The 16,673-nt window shown below is 42.7% G+C and overlaps 1 protein-coding gene across 4 annotated transcripts; it reads right to left on the bottom strand.

Annotated features, from left to right (window-relative positions):
- On the bottom strand, nt 1–16,578 carry LOC124997690 (oxysterol-binding protein-related protein 7-like). Of its 4 annotated transcripts, XM_047571612.1 has the most exons (23): nt 16,410–16,578; nt 9,559–9,778; nt 8,666–8,809; nt 8,377–8,430; nt 8,144–8,257; nt 7,878–8,045; nt 7,532–7,673; nt 7,288–7,406; nt 7,003–7,092; nt 6,732–6,888; nt 6,468–6,601; nt 5,302–5,394; nt 4,757–4,940; nt 4,579–4,653; nt 3,567–3,781; nt 3,349–3,486; nt 3,205–3,268; nt 3,045–3,123; nt 2,738–2,882; nt 2,444–2,594; nt 2,221–2,347; nt 2,010–2,132; nt 1–1,155 (listed from the first exon to the last, which is right to left on the bottom strand). In XM_047571612.1, the coding sequence occupies exons 2-23, from the start codon at nt 9,724–9,726 to the stop codon at nt 1,047–1,049; spliced, it is 2,793 nt and encodes a 930-aa protein (XP_047427568.1). In that variant the 5' UTR covers nt 9,727–9,778; nt 16,410–16,578; the 3' UTR covers nt 1–1,046. The 4 variants fall into 4 exon arrangements, with proteins under 4 accessions (XP_047427568.1, XP_047427565.1, XP_047427566.1 ...); XM_047571609.1 differs by having other exon boundaries at nt 6,732–7,092; XM_047571610.1 differs by lacking the exon at nt 16,410–16,578 and adding an exon at nt 10,975–11,204 and having other exon boundaries at nt 6,732–7,092.
- Nucleotides 16,579–16,673: the final 95 nt, after the last annotated feature.

Below are 16,673 nucleotides of genomic sequence, written 5' to 3'. Positions count from 1 at the left end.
TCGATTATAGAACCTTTTATTTCAAACGAAACCATTAAGAGAAAGACATTTCACTGGGATTTAACAGTAGTCTCTTTTCCTTATTAAAATCCGTTGTTGAAACATCAATAAAAATACTTCATTGTATCAACCGAGAACATTAACGTCCGAGAGACACAATCCTGTTCTGTTCAGCTCATTTTTGGACAAGTCATACAGGCAGGAGACAAAGAGGAAGGAGGCTGGACCGGTGCTGGACGTTTCCAGCATTCAGACACTTTGGAAAACCCGCGTCACCGACGTGTTACCATATATAGAAGACAAAATGCAAACCGACGTTAGTACGTTTAAACAATAAAGCCCCCAGAGAGAGAAAGCAAGACAGCACCAGTTCACCTGTAATCCATCCCACAAGAACCAGACATCGCTCCCCTAAGTGTTCTGGATTCCTCTGTAGGGAGTCAGCCTCCGACACTACTCCCATCTGACTGTCGACAATGAGATTAACTAAAAATAATTATACAGATAAGCTAAAACTCACGAAATGAATACATCCCACAAATACGATATAAGACACTTTACACAAAGACAGTTGTGGCAAATGGATGTTTCTTCGCACTTCTCAAAAATGGCAGCGACAGAGGGTTTAAAAAAGTGGAGTTCAAGTTAACGTACGCTTTTGAATGATGGATGTTAATATTAAAGGGTTCCATTATGGGTAAAGGTAGGCGAAAGGCACGAAAAAGACATCCGGCTTCGTCTAAATCAGTCTTCATATGTTCCATAGTGGCACCTCACCTCTACACAGCACAGAAATGACTACGAGAGGTTCATTTATGCTTCTTAAAGCCCTTCTGCTCTACACCCATGCAGCAGTAACTATGATTAGCAGCGCACCTCTCGGCCCTTGATGTCAAGTCACGACAGCATTTTCCACGCGCAGGTAAACAATCCAACAAGATTACAATTCTATTTTCTTCCTCTTTATCATTTTATCAAGTGTTTGACACGTTGGTTGGTTTCATTCAGCCGTCGGCGTCGAGCTTGGAGCATCGTTCTACCCTGCTCTACCACAGGTCCAGGTTGTCCGTGTAGGCGAATCCCGGCTCTTTGCGGACCTTCCAGTATGTTCCCTTGTACAGCCACACCTCCCTGCCGGCGTCATCCAGCGATTTGCTGTCAAAACAAACGCACAAAGGGAATCGTTAGTCACTAGTCATCACTTTGACAACGCTTAATTTCTGTTTACATTTCAACCGTTTATAGGTTTAGCTCGTTTGATAAAATAGCCTTTCTTGTTGAGTCTTTAGAACCAACCTCCTAAAACTATGTTGCATTAATAGGTCATCTAACCTGAAGCAGGATCTGAAACACCTTAAAACATCCTAAATTTATTAGTTTTAAAAGCTCCATTTGTCCTCAGTTTCTGCTGTGATAATCAGACCTTTATACTTTTTTTTGGGAATGGTTTTCACGGGAAAAGAACTTCACTGCATTTATCCAGATGCAACACATACTGTAGCTGCTTCCTGAAGCTTTTACATGTGACGATCTGGTTAAGCGTAGCATAGCACAAAGATTTGAAACAAGGAAAAACGGCTCTGTCCAAATTAACATAATCCTCCTATTACCAGCGCATTGAAAACTAACTGATGAGCATTTAGATTTTCTTTGTTAAATCACTTTAAATACCAACGACTCCTGTGATTTATGGGGCAACGTGTGTTAGACTATTCCTTGGTTGTCGCCACTTGGTCAAATCTCCATGAAATATTGTTGTCTTTGCAAGGAATCAAATAAGCTAAAATCAAAATAGTGACTAATCCTAATTCCAATGATTCCAATATTTTCAAATGTAGCACGTTTGTAAAAGAAGTAGTTCATAGTTTGTAATAAATCTAATGTAGATGTACCACAAGATGCTCTGCAGCTTTACATTTAAATACATTCTCCCACTCCCTTCCAAGCTACTTATTACAGGACTGACCGTTTTGAGGTAAGAAGTGGGACAATCTAAAACATTTCCTCACCTGAACCACCTCGGGGTGTGCTCCTCCCCTTTTTTTGCCATCTCCTTCCTTCTTTCCCTCTGCTTCTGCTCCACGTCATCCTTCATTTTATCTGCCTCCGCTACTTTCCCCTCCTCCAGGAGCCTGATGAAGATAGAGAAGAAGCATGAGAATTAATATGAAAAATGGGTTGAGGTGAAAACCATTGAATCCAGTGTCATATTATTCGTACCTCTGGTCTGGTCTGAAGCGAGTGTCTGTAGGTGGAAGGATGGCCTTCATCTCTGGAGTCAGTTCATTTAGTTCTCTGGCGTAACGTGAGAATCCGTAGAACTGGAAGTGGTCTTCAGGTTGCTCATCTGGACGGGAAATAGCATCATGTATGTCAAGACTCTGGTGGATTGTAGTAAATGTTAACTCTTAAAGGACTTAGATTTGAAGCAATTGCGACTCACGGGGCTTCCAGATGCACTTTGGCGTAGGCAGAGTGTCACAGAAGATGCCTTCATGCCAGAGACCTCCAAAGCGATGGACCACTTCTCCGGCCTGGTCCAGAACCACGCCCTGCACCTCATTCTTACTGCTGTCTGAACTCCAGTACCGAGACTGGAAGGCGTCAGGGAGAGAGTCATTGTTAAATGGGAAAGGAGGACAAGAAGATTGTACTTCTTTCTGTAAAAGCAGTGGCAGGAAGGAGAAACACTAGCTAAATGAGGCAAAAAAAAAAAAAAAAACATATGTGTCCTGACCTTGACAAAGGTGATCTTGCAGGTGCACACGTCGCTGTTCTTGTTTCTGATGACCACCTCGCCGTAGTGCTCCAACCAGCGCTGCTGACTCAGCACGTTGTGGATACACGTCACTGCCTTGTTCCATTCGTAGTGATCATTGTACCTGGGCACATACAGAAATGTTCACTTAAAAGTTCATGCAGATTTGGTATTTGCACCTCTCCCTCAAAGATAGAGAGGATATACCTGAATGTTAACCATGACACACAGTATGTTTACAATAGCTGGAATATAGATCGTGTGGCTAAATGTAGCAGTGACTTACTTGGGGAGGTTAACGTTGACCATTCCAGAAGAGATGATCTCCACTGACTTCCCCCAAAACTTGTACTTCCACCTCTGATCTGAGAACGGAAAGAAAAAGGGTTCGACTCCACCGGCTCAAAGTACATAACAATCAAGAATTCATCAGTGAACGCTCTTACCTTGCCAGAAGGTGAAGTTTTTTGACTCTGCGTGACAGGCAGACACAGGTGGATGATGGCAGACCTGAAAGCACACAACACGGTGTCAAGAGTCTGCTCAAAACCAGATGTGGATGTTCAGTCATGTCCTTCCTGGTGAGTTACCTGCTCGCTGACGTACTGGAATCCCCGATCTTCTCTGTAATTCTCGTACGTTTCTCCCAGGACAGGGTTGAAGGGTTTGTAGCGATACCTCCATGTTGCCCAGGCATAACCAGAGATGGAGAACGCTGCCACATAAACCTAAAACACACATCATTTTCCTCAGTCATTAACCAACCTCAACCCCAGCTCATTAGGAATCATAAGCAAACTCAACTCACCATTCTCTCGTAAGGATCGTCGATGCTGTTGGCGATGTCCAGCAGGTCACTGTACTCGAGCTCTTCACTCAGTCTCTGCAGCAAAGACACCGGCTCATTGAGAGCGACCGGCATGGAGACTCTGGACAGATCTTTGCCGATGTTGTTGTACAGGATGGTCATGATGCCAATGTGGCTGTTATCGGTTCCCGGGGCTGGGAGGGCAGTGCGACGACCTGGATCGTAGCAACACAAAACAATGTAAGGAATTCTAAGAAACTAAAACTCTTTTATTAGTGGGAATAAACAAAAGTGGTCAAATAGCACCTGAGATGTATAAAAACTAAGCATCATATTTGAACAGGAAGTAGCAGCAGTAAAAAGCGATGTCCTCATATGTGGACACTGGGATTGTTGTATTATTTTTATTATAAAGGAGTCACCAATGTGTGACAAAATACACAACTGTTTATTTTAATACTCAAACATGGCTGTGCAAAAACAGATTGCAAATGATTAAGTCCCAACGTCCTCAAACGGGTACTAGCTAATATGCAAAAATTGCTCATTTGTTAAATATATCATATCAAACTAGAAACATTAATACGCATAAAGAAACAAGTTTTATGCTTTGCTACCACCAGATGGCAGATTAAAACGTCCACTAATGAGGACAACGGGTTTAAATGAAGCAGAATAAGCTGCAGTAAAACCTAAAACTTAACGTCCCCACGGGGACGCAGGGTCTCAGGAGGTAAGATAAGAAGTTTTGTAAACCAGCTCAGATATTCCCTGGTTTGAAATTGACAAAATTTGTAGCCAGTGCTGCCACTATAGTTTGGCAGATTTTTTAGAAAAGTATTCTAAATATTGCCATAGCAAACATATCTGATTGCTGTTTAAGTGAAACACAAACATGCAAGTCTGAGTTATAACGTCACCTTTACGAGCAGCAAAACCGGCTGTTTGACAATGGAATTTTCAGAAAGATTAAGTTGTTTTTACGTAGAGACAACACAAGTGGGGATGTTACCTGTATCCGCAGGCACTACTCTGGGTTTGTCATTCGCGCTGTTCAGACTGGCTCGGTAGTTGAGGGCGGCAGTGGCTGAGGGGGAGAAAGTCAGTTACTTTTTCTGTTTTGTTTTACTCTTCCGCGTTGCCGGGAGGAGGATTCACCGGTGCATGTAACAAGGTAGGTAATCACTCACAGTGTCCCTCTTCAGGCTCTGAATTGCTGGTAGTCGTGATGTCGCTCAGGCCCGACTCGTCGGAAGCTTCGGCCTCCGACGAGGTTTCGCACACTATCACCTCACTGGCATCGAAATACTCGGCCATGGAGTCCGCCACGGAGGGCGCGCGGTGACTGTTACGACTCAACATGGACGGCGTCCTCTGAAAGGGAGAGCGGGATTTGTAGTTGGAGCTCTATTGTTAACCATTCTAGTGACAAGTCTGTCAGCAGAGTGCGCAGGATGAGAGAAAGTTCTGACCATTAGCCAACAGGCAGATGGAAAGACACACATGCAAGGAAAAGGCAGGACAGATCAAGCTCAAACGCACCCACAAAACGTCTGTGCACGTTGTTCTGTCAGACTCATAGGTGGATAAAGTGACACCAGCAACACCACAAAATTGTCCTTGATTTGATTGGAATTGATTGGAAGATGCTTCATGAAGTGATCACTTGTTTTGAATCAGTGCAACAAGAGTAAAAAAAAAAATAACTGGCACACTGCAGTACTGCAGAACACACCTGGTCTGGACAGACGGTGCAGAAGGACTCTTCAGAAGACTCAGAGGACAGGGAAAGTGAGTGGACTTTGGTCAGACGGGACTGTACGTCAAGCTACACACACACAGAGCAGCCATGCAGGACAAAACGCAGAGAAAATAATAAAAAAAAATGATCAGAATGTCTTGCAGATCCCATAAACCCTCGCACAGCACTGAACCCTAAGGAGTTAGTCAGTTGCTACCGTCTGTAGCTGAGGTCCTGGTTAAGGGACATTATTGGGTTAGTGGGTTACAGGTAAACTAAACTGAATTATTAATCAGTTAGGTCTTTAGGTGTTAGGTGGCACTGCAACATATAAATAGTGGAAATCAGAGGAGACTTTAAATCCCTTGTTTAGCATGAGCTCAGAAGAAATGGAGCCATAGTCGTACTGTCATTTCACCCCTTCTGTGCATTAACACCCATAACTTAGCAACAATAGCTAAGTGCTATCAGTGATGTATAGAAAACATCCTCATGTGAAATGGACAGCGTTCCCCTTTAAAAGATGATGTATGTATGAGTCAATAGCTGACTGTAAATTGTGTTGTCCATTGTGTACACAAAACAACAAACAGCTGCTAGGCAACCGACAACAATATAAAACCCCAAATCACAGCAGCTGTACGGAGGACGGTTCAGACACTCGGGCGCATGCAGTGCGGACAGGAAACAAGCAGAGAACCGAGAGGAAGGCTCAAGCGAAAAGGAGGCCGCGCTGTCAGCTTGATAGCAGGAACTCTGACACAAGCGCGGTTTCAGTTTGTGACAGTCCTTTTGTGTCGCGTTTGTGTGTGGAGAGAAACACTCGAGGTGTGTTCCGTCAGGTTACACCTGTGCTAACTTGCGCTTATCCTGACGCGAAACAGCCCAAACCTGCTCAACAGTTTCACACAGCATCTCACCAACAGACAGCGACAGAGGGCTTGGCCTCCATTGTTCAGTTTTCCTTCCTACAGTTGGTTCTTAGATTTTGTGCCAATAATTAGTTTTCCATTTCCAAAGATAATGAGGAAGAATATGTAAAAGTAAAAGTGAGTGATGACGTTTGTCTCTGGCATCAACGATCAAGACCAGTTGGAGGAGATTTTTTTTTTTTTTGCCATGGATCCCTGTGTCTGTGTGTGTGTCTGTGTGTGTGTTACCTCAGATAATGTGCTGCACAGTGTAGCGAGCTGATGTGAGGTGTTCTGCCTCATGTCCGGGCCGGTCCAGGCCTGTCTCAGTCTCTCTCTCTCCATGGTCAACACATCATGAATGGATTTGAGTGAAGCATGAACTGCAACACATCAAAAAATGTCAATAGTCGGTGGCACACAAGAGTAGAAAAAGCCTCAAAATAACTACACGAAACATTTTTGATAATCAAATCTAATACTTCTATACTGAGAATTTCAGACGGGTCATACCCTTCTGGGAGACGGTGCAGATATCCTGGTGGAGCTTCTTGGCCTCGGGCGAGGTGCCCTGCGGGTTAGACAGCTGAGAGTAAACGTAATTGGGGATGGACTGAACAGAAGCCCCCAGTCCAGAACTAGAGTTTGTACTCAGGTGGCTGGAAGTGAACTGGAGGAGAACGAGAGGAGAGAAATAAATTGATTTCAGGCAAGGATGACTCACAACACTGCATATGAAGCTGAACATCTCAAATGAATTAATCAAGACTAGTAAAGTTCTTACCATTCCTCCCATTGCTTCAACACGGGACAAGGTCCTGGAGTGACCCGACACTCTCCCCGACTTTTTCTTCGGTTTCTCCAGCGAGAGATTCTGAAAACAGACCGAGATGATTTTAGAGTCATTTTAAAATAATAAGTTATTATACTGCTCTACCTTCTGTAACATGTGCTTCAGTTTTAATATCTTAATATAAATAAATTATGAATAATGCAATAAATATATCCACAAAAGTCTTAAAAAGCCCTTTTCAGTAAAATAATATTCATGAGTTTCATGTACGTTTACCTGCATGCTGATTCGCATCTCCAGATCTGTGTTTGTGATTGGCAGGCCTCCTTCCAGCCAATGAAGTTTCTGGATGAGCTGAGCCAGTTCAGTGAGCTCTGCTTGACAGCGAGAGAGGTCTGACAGAGAGTGGGACAAAGGTCACAGTTTAGAAACGAAGAGCACAAGCAGACAAACCACAGAGGGTTGTATCTCTGCTATTAGTTGTAGGAATACGGTTGACAATCAGACGGGCGGTTCTCACCGCTGGAGGTCGCGTCGATGTCATGGGTCTGCTGCAGCCAGGCCGCCACCTTGCTGGTCACCCCTGGGTGCGAGGCAACGGCCGGGGGGGGGCTCACCACGTCTGGTTGGTATACCGATGCTGTGCTGGCGTACTGGGAATACTGGAGGAAAAAACACCACAGTTTAAAATACAGAAAGTAGTATTGTATAAACTTTCGTCACGTCTAAACTTCCTGAACAGGAAACGGGATGAAAGACAAGCCGCCATGTTTGTATCAGATCTCACTCGTTGTACCTTTTTAACTGGGACCTTCATCTCATCTACATTTTCCAAATGATTCACTGGAGTGAGAATCTCCACTCACCGTGACTCTGTTTTGGTGGGCGAGACTGGCCATCGATGGAAAAGTGCTCTGGCCCACAGAGAGAGCGTGAAGGACGCCGCGGTGGACGCTCATCGCCTCGTTTTTCCTGTACACGCGGTGGGCGCACAGCTTGGTCAACCAGATGTAGAAGATGTCGTGGCTCTTTGCCTTACATAGAGGAGGGAGAGGAAAACAAATAAGACAAGGCGGAACCAAGGGAGTGGAATACGCCTGCTGAGAGTAAGGTTTTAAGCTTTGTAGCTTACCTTCAGGTGGTAGAGGTTGTCTCCAGCATCCAGGTCTATGCGCTTGGACTTCTTGTTCACAGACATTACAGCCAGGCTGACGTCCAGCGATCCATGCAGCTTCCCTCTCTGTATCTAAAAAACAACGGCAGAGTTCAGTTAACATCTACTCTAAGTCTAAGAGTGCAACTGAATAAACACTCCAGAAAAGACGTCATAGCGTAGGCAGTAGGTTTTTTTTGTTGATGACTTACATCTTGCTGCGTCTTTGAGTACTTGAGAATTCCTTTCTCCAACAGGAAGTATCTCTGCCGAGAACCAATGACAGTGAAATGTTAGAAACAAAACAAAGGTGATGCAGCGTTGACAGTGGAGTTGCCCACTAGGTAGAAGGTTAAAATCTCTTAGGTCATCTTAACCAAGCACATGTTTGCACGTTGATCAATAAATCAACTGACGAGGCTTAACCATGTCATATTTCCATGTACCTTGGTAGTAGCTGGAGTTGCACCAGAAATGAAATTTCTTCTACACCATGCTCACCTTGTGCCAGCCCTTGAGTGGATACTTCCTCCTCTTCATCAAATAGCCCTCACAGATCCCAGGGATGCTGAGGTCCAGCGTGGAGCCGGGAGCCGAGGCCATGTCCAGTTGCTGCAAGTCGTCCATCACCTCCCAGTGTCGAGACTGATGCAGACAGGGAAAACATTTCACCGGTCAGTGGCTGAGCAAAGACAGCATTTAGTCTTGGATAAGGGGCATTTCCCCAGCGAGAAAACTGCCCTAAACGAAAGGAATTTTGTGTGATGGATCGCAGGTGACGGCAGGCCAAAGGGAAACCAATAAAGTGCAACTGGTGCCAAGAAAAATAATGCGTAACATCAAAAAACAGACACAAATGTGTCACGGGACTCTTGATGTCTGCGCCAGATTTAGTGAAATACCACGAGTTCCTGACATGTCACGTTCACGAGAACCAAAGGACAGAGTGTCACACAGACCACCAACATCACATCATCACCGAGTCCAAATGAACAAATGAGCCAGACACCATATTCACAACAATAGGCTTGAGAACAGCCCAGAATGTCGCCCGCAGAAAGGCATACAAATACACATTGTACATCACGACTGTCGTATTAACAATTTACACTTCCTTGTAATTGCAGAGGGTTGGTCCCTCTGAGTTAATGACAGAAACAAATATGTATGCACTAACCGGAAGAGATAACCTTTTCTTTCTTTGTTTGCGACGTAACTATAGTGTCTAAAATGTTCACTGGCATGCTTCAGATGTAAAACACTACACCCGTCAGTAGACAGAATAATATGACAATTACTATGTTCTAAATAGAGACTGATAACAGCCATTGTGGAGCATTAACTTAGATGCTAAACACTCATGCTAAGAGCCTTTTTTGTTTGTTTGTTTTTACCTGTTTTGAATGTCTAGATGAGCCAGAGCTGTTGTTGCGTGAATGGCCCGGTTTGAACGTACTGGCTGGGGATTTCTCAAGGCCACTGACCACGGACTGGCTGCTGCTCAGAGGTGGAGGGCACACCTGAGGGTCCATCGGCACGAAGTGATGAGAATAGCGCTGCATGGAGAGTAAGGGCCTTCAGGGCCAGTTGTATCTCATGGCAAATCACACGGCACTGTGGAAGTAAAAAAAACAATAGAAAAATGTCGGAGATAAGTCGCATTAAATGAATTTACAGAAGCACGATCGGGTTTAAATAAAAAGCGAGATTGCGATACTTTAACAGCATACTAATAAAATTATTAGCCATCTTGATGTGCATTGAACATTTTTTTTTTTTTAAAGATCCAAACTAGTTTCCAAGGATGCGTGCAAAGACAAAGAGGATATTTCCTTTTAAGGAAACGATGCGTGCAAACGTGCGCTCAGTGCGCCCCACCAGATTCCTTACTGCTAAAGTCACCGGTTCAAGAACAAAAGAAGCCTAATTTAGACATCACCTGAGTTTTCACTGTTCAGAGTTGATTAAAATTACTTTATAGATATTTCACTGAAAATAAACGTGCACTCAACGGGGAAATAGTTCTGAGACCACTGGCACAATTATACTTGTCAGAATTCAAAACAAGGAAAAAGAAAGACTGGTTGTGTTACATATGTATTGTGAGGCTTACAAATACATGCAAAAGGGAGGATGTGGGAAAGTTTCAACGACACAACACCATTATGTGAAGAAGGCAGACAATGAAACGCATAATTAGGATAAAACCAAGAGATGGGCCATTAACTATGCAATGGTTTCTTTCAGCTCCACTGGAGTGGTGGAGCTCTGATTTCTGTTTCAGCTCATATGAATGCAGCCCGTAAGGAAGCGTTCATTTGGTAAAATTCCAGCAGAAAGTTTCTAGAAGTCCGACCGGATTCTGCAAGTTTCTGGCAGCCGGCCACGATTATATGATCATACGCTGAAAGGAAATCTGGATGTTTTCCTCTTTGGGTTTGGGATGAGTCTTCAGGCTCTAGACTCATTGACATTTTTTCTGCACTTGCATTATAACTTGTGTCTGAGATGAAAAAAAAAAAAATCCAATTATCCCAATTAAAGCCAAGATGTAAGTATGGATTTCATTTAATAGTTGTAGATGCAATAATTAATATTTAACAAAGACATGTTGATAGAACATGATGCAAAATGTCCTGATAATGACCTTTATCCACATAACTAAAGGCCTAATGGAAAGAAAAGTGCACAGCTCTAGAAACTGGTGACAATGTAGCTGTGTAGAAAAAAAGAGCAAACAAAATAAATCAAAAGAAGGCAGCTCTTGAAATCAGACAAGCCACGGCGGCACAATAACAAATGAAACGCACCTGTGTTGGCCGGATGTCTGACAAGCTTCTCCCCCAGTAGTCCACAGCAAATTCCTTCAGTTTTCTCTCAAATGCAACTGAAGCAAACGTTCCTCTCTAAGCTGCACTTTGAAAGAAAAAAAAAAAAACGCAAAAGAAACTGTCCTACAAACGGTCGCTCAGCATCTGACTTAAAAAAAGCTCCGTACTTCTGTCCTGTGTGTTAGAGAATGCCACACCTGAGTGAGGATGTGCTTGTCGGACTGGTGCATATCAAAACCGGCGGGTATCTGGGCGGGGCTGAAAGTAGAGGAACTCTCCTTCTACCTGACCAAACAGGCCTGCCAGCTCTGTCATCACAAGAATGACAGGCTCTTTAACAGATCTGCAGTCAGTAGATGCACGACAGAAATGCTGAGAGACTTAAAATCTAATCTTTGACGTGTGTGACTTCAAGTCAACAGAAATAAAAGCTAATAAATGTATGTCACGCCTTAAACAGGGCGTCGACTTCGAAACGTTTCTGTATTGTCTTATATTGCGTAAGTCGACTTTTTCTGCAAATCCACGGAGGCCCTATGGAGGCGGCATTTAGTTCTGCCCGCCTCCACCAAAAAATACATATTGGACTGAAAAATGGTTCCAAAGGCTACATGTAAAATTTCATCCTGTATGAATACTGTTTGTAAAAAAAAAAAAAAGAGGCTTTGAGAGCTACAGCTAGGGTACTGAGCAATGTACAAACACCAGCGGTGTGTTGGCTTTTCAACAAAGAAAATAGAGCGTTATCATTTTACATCTGGTGGGTTAACGTCACGTACATTTTAGCCGACCTGCACCATGGCGCTGTATGTGAATGCGGGTCGTTTCTGAGAATTCCATGTTTTGTTGACAAGTTCTGAAATTTCACATTAAAGCAAAGTGTGAAATTGCCTTTCACTAACAAAACGACCAACCAGCTTTTTCATTGTCCTTTTGCGTTGACTGCCACACCTTTGACAAGGGTGATTTAGAGCAGCGAGAGAGAGAAAACATGCTAAACATCTGGAATAGGATGCCAAAAATCCAGTGAAACATTTCGTTCTTGGAAGAACGTTTTCAGATAGGAGCAAGTACTAAGAGATCAGTCATACTAAACATTCTTTGCATGGTTTGCACTACATGTCACCTTGTTAATTGCACAGCTTGGTTACAGAATTGATTCAGAGAATATTTTTAACAGATACGAGTTATTGTGTTGCTGAGTCACAGCCCTTAAGGGAGTGGAAGTCATTTGTTGAGCTGTGACTGCATTTTTTTTTTCTGTGAGCTAGTATTATCATTTTACAGTATCTCCAGGTTTCAGTGATGTTTACATGACCCAAATCAGCAGATCACATAGAAATCTCAGATGTAAATCTAAGAACCTTTGTCTCCTCCACTGCAGTGAGGGTACGTGGTGTTTTGTGTGTGATCCGTAGATCGCTGAACAATGGCATTTTAAAAATTCGGCAGCGGTTCCTCTTTCCATAAACGAGAGCCGCTTCTATGCACTGAGGGTGGCTACAAAGGACGACTGTAATTCACTTGTGTGTTTAGTTATTTACATTTGTCAAAGTCAAAATAGCCGACGAGCGTCACCATCAACAAAGCTAAAATGATAACACTTCATGAAGAGTTGGCTTTAACAGTGCAAAACCTGGGACGCCGATATATTTGATTGGAATTTGCCTGGGAAAGGCGGTCATACGAAGATAGCAGTTGTTATTGGATGAAAGGGCTCAGTAGTTTTTAGCTTTACAAAATGTCAGTGAAAAGGTTCATCAGTAAAGTCAGCGTGGCTGGCTACGGTGGCTGCTTCGTCTCCCTGCTACTAGCGCACTTGTGTATGTTGAATCTCTATATATGAATCTTTTAGTGTCTCCTTCTCTGATGTCCAAATAATTTATTATAAAAGTTTGTGCAGTTGTTAGTCGAGATGTTGTTGGTAATTTCTTCCCCAGGACAAATCGTATCAAAAATATATTTTTATCATCCATTATAATTTGCAGAGTAATTACAACTGTCTCTGACACAGTGGAGTGAGGCTGAAAGTACCAGAGAAAAAACGACAGATCGTGAATTTGAATAAAACAGAGTTTTTTTATGGCGCGTGAATGCGCCACATGAAACAGACGTAGGGGGTAATATCTGAATCACAGGACGTCCGCAGGTAAAACTAATCCCGTGCGAATAGGCCTTAAGTGTACAACAATTTACAAAGCCATGATTTTTAACAATAAAGTAAGGGCTCACACTGAGCAATGGTGTTGCTTGATTCCATATTTTAATCCTATGAAATGGACGAAGAGTCCTGATAAGAGAGAGGTAAAATCCTAACAGTTGATACACAAAGATCACTGACAAATAATTCCCTCATCAGTAAAAAGGGGCATTTTCGATGGACGGATCAAACTCATTGAACTTATCACGTTTTCTTGATTTTTGATAATAAGAATTATGGAATTTTCTCCATTTTCACCTTGTGGAAGGCACAGTAGCATCTTTAAGAGCTCAGGAGGACTAACTTTACTCAGTAGCAACCAATATATTTATATATCAAAAACACGATATATACCACCTATAACACCTTCCTTTATTCTTCTTCTTCTTTTTTTTTTATTGAGTTGTTCCTAAACTCGTTTTGTTTGTGTGACTGTATCAGGCTGCAGTCATCAAAGAGTGTTGTTGGTATGGGGTGGAGGTACCTGGGCTGGTCTGGGTGGGTGCTACATGTATCATAAGTATCATCCACATGAATGCCAGGTCCTGACGTTTCCCAGAAGAACATTGTATTATCACAAGATGGTCAACGTTATCCACGTCTCCCATCAGTGGTCATAATGTTATGCCTTATCTGTGCATTAAACAGCTTTTCTGCCCCCCCCATCTAGCTGTCTTGGTACCCAACGCCGTGATGTCTACACAATAAAAAAAATACTTTACAGCTGACATCACCGCCCAGGTAAAACACTTACACGATGTGTCACTGAGCTGGACAGAGGAAGAAGTTCATAACAATCATGTAAAGTATGCAGTCTGACCGATATTGTTTCATAATACTTTGTATAGTACTCTGTTGACATAGACACACTACTGCAGTACGCAAGTATTGTCCAGAACAATGTGTTCTGCTAAAGTCAATGTCTACGTGATGTCACCGCAGACAAGGCTGAGACCTTAACAAACTGGTTCATTCTCTTCTCTCTATCCTCCATCTTTGACTCCCTTCCTCCTTCCAGGAATGCGCCAGAGCAACATGCATGGGCCGTTTGTTCACATGTGAGCGCGGTGGAAGTCCCATCGAAGTTTACAGTGATGTTTACAAGCCTGCGTTACAGTTCGCGAGGCAGTTTTGCAATAATACGGTGGGTTGAACCCGTTGTCTTCCACACTGTGGACGGGTACTTGCGTTCTATGTTAGGACATTCTTGTTTTTTGGACAGTATCTTAGCTGAGCTGTAATGCCGCCAACAATTAATATCCAGAGGTGCCCAATATTGTGATGACATGTGGCTGGGTACGGTTACAATCAATGCTGTAAACTATGAAAATTACTTTTTCCATGTACCAAATTCTGAAAAAGGACTTTGTGTTCATCAACAGATAGAAAAATTATATATTTTATTTTGTCTGCAAGAGAATTTATCTATGGGGAATGTGAAAATATTTTTGATTTTCTTTCACTATCCTCCCATACCGTTAGTTATTTAAAAGAAAAAAAAAACTTGATGCATATTCTGTATTTATTTAGGATATAGTCTACTAAACTTTACTGAGATTAAACTGACTGCACTAAAACTGCATAGAAGCTTTCTATAAGGTTAGAGGACCAAATTGGTGACATTTTATATATTTTTTTATTTAAATTCTTATATTTTAATATTATTTTTTCATTCCTTTTATTGGCTGTATGTGACACTAATCTGCAAACAAAGTATCAAATCTGGCACAAAGTTAGCCCATAAAGCATCTTTCAGTCCTCATAAGGAAAACTATGACGACAAAGCAATAAGAAACTAACCAAACCAGTACTATAATTACCCTCTTTGTAAATGATTGATAGTAATTATCCCAATTGCTCTAAATTTGAGGTGGTTTACTTTACATGGGATTTCACATCATAACAACCACATAAACTATTTCAATTACAAAATAACAGAAATCTGAGGAAAAAAATGGCAAATTTGATGTCCAACATATCAAGCCAACTCCCCCACAGCAACTCAGCCACGAAGTTTCAGGCCACGTAAAACGACAGAGCGGGGTCAGCAGATGCACAGAGGTTTGCCAACTTTGTGCAGAGTCAGTTGGCGCAGACCTCCAAACTTCATGTGGCCTTCAGATTAGCTCAGGAACAGCGCATCGAGAGCTTCGCGGAATGGGTTTCCATGGCAGAAATTCTGCATCCGAGTCAAACATCACCAAGTGCAATGCAAAGTGTCTGATGCAATGTCGTAAAACAAGCTGCCACTGGACTCTAGAGCAGTGGAGACGTTCTCTGGAATCACGTTTCTCAATCTGGCAACCTGATGGATTAATCTGGGTTCGGAGGTTGCCAGGAGAACGGCACTTGTTCGAATGCATTGTGCCAGGTGTGAAGTTTGGGCGTTTTTCAGGAGCTTGGCCCCGTAGTTCCAGCGAAAAGAACTCTGAACGCTTCAACATACCAAGAACTCTCAGCGAGTTTGGTGTGGAGGACCTTGACTGGCCTGCACAGAGTCCTGACTTCGACCCGATGGAACACCTTTGGGAAGAATTTGATGAAGACTGCGAGCCAGGCGTTCTCAACCAACATCTGTGTCCGACCTCACAAATGCGCTTCTAGAAGAATGGTCGAAAATTCCCATAAACACACTCCTAAACCTTGTGGAAAGCCTTCACACAAGAGTTGCGTAGCTGCAAAGGGTGGGCCGATATTACCCTATGCATTAAGAATGAGGTGTCACTCAAGTTCATATGCCTTTGGCAATATAAGTATTTGATTATCAGGATCACTGCCAAGTTTAGAAATCGCCTGACAGGTGAATCTTGCAAGTGAAGCTTGGCATTGGTTGAAAAAGTAAAAAAAAAAAAAAAAACACGACCTGATAATGAAAACAGGTTTAGTTCGAGCGAACAACGCCCATCAAAGCAACACAGCGTGAGTAACTAGACGTTTTATTTTAAATATGGACGACATGCGGGGGCTTGTTTCACGCATGTTGCTTCATAAAGTGACACGCGAAATGGAAAAGGTCGTTTTTTGTCTTCTTGTCAAGTCACAATATTTAAAAAAATGCAAAAGAAAGAAAGAAAGAAAGAAAGAACCGTTAAATAAATCACGCCCAAACATTAAAAAAAACGCCCTTCACCGGGACACGACACTACAACTTTTACCTGGGTTCAAACATTTAACTTTGCGTCAAGTGATGCAATTTTTCTACATCAGAACTCACCAGTTGAAGTTTTTCTTGTGAAGTTTCGCCCGGCCTGGCTGAAAACAACCCGCTGAAGTGATGAATTAAGTGATGAACGGCTGCTTCCAGCCCGCCTGCCTCGAGCCTCTGCACCTTCTGCTTCACCTGCGCACCGCGCGTGGCTCAGGGCTTTCGCGGATGCACGGGCGGAACAGGTGCATCCTGGGAAAAAGAAAATCGCTTTTCTTTTGCATTTCTTTGTATTAATTAATTAATTAAATTAAATACATAATTTAAAGAAAT

The sequence above is a fragment of the Mugil cephalus genome, chromosome 20 (assembly GCF_022458985.1).
Source record: "Mugil cephalus isolate CIBA_MC_2020 chromosome 20, CIBA_Mcephalus_1.1, whole genome shotgun sequence".
Taxonomy (NCBI): Eukaryota; Metazoa; Chordata; class Actinopteri; order Mugiliformes; family Mugilidae; genus Mugil; species Mugil cephalus.
This window is presented reverse-complemented; position numbering and strand designations above follow the sequence as displayed.

Coding starts and splice junctions, on each gene's coding strand:
- LOC124997690 (XM_047571609.1), bottom strand. CDS start 9,726: ATGCAGCGCTATTCTCATCACTTCGTGCCGATGGACCCTCAGGTGTGC. Junction 8,810..9,558: donor CATCTAGACATTCAAAACAG/GTAAAAACAAAC, acceptor TGTCTGCATCAG/TCTCGACACTGGGAGGTGAT. Junction 7,407..7,531: donor CATCGACGCGACCTCCAGCG/GTGAGAACCGCC, acceptor ACTCTCTGTCAG/ACCTCTCTCGCTGTCAAGCA.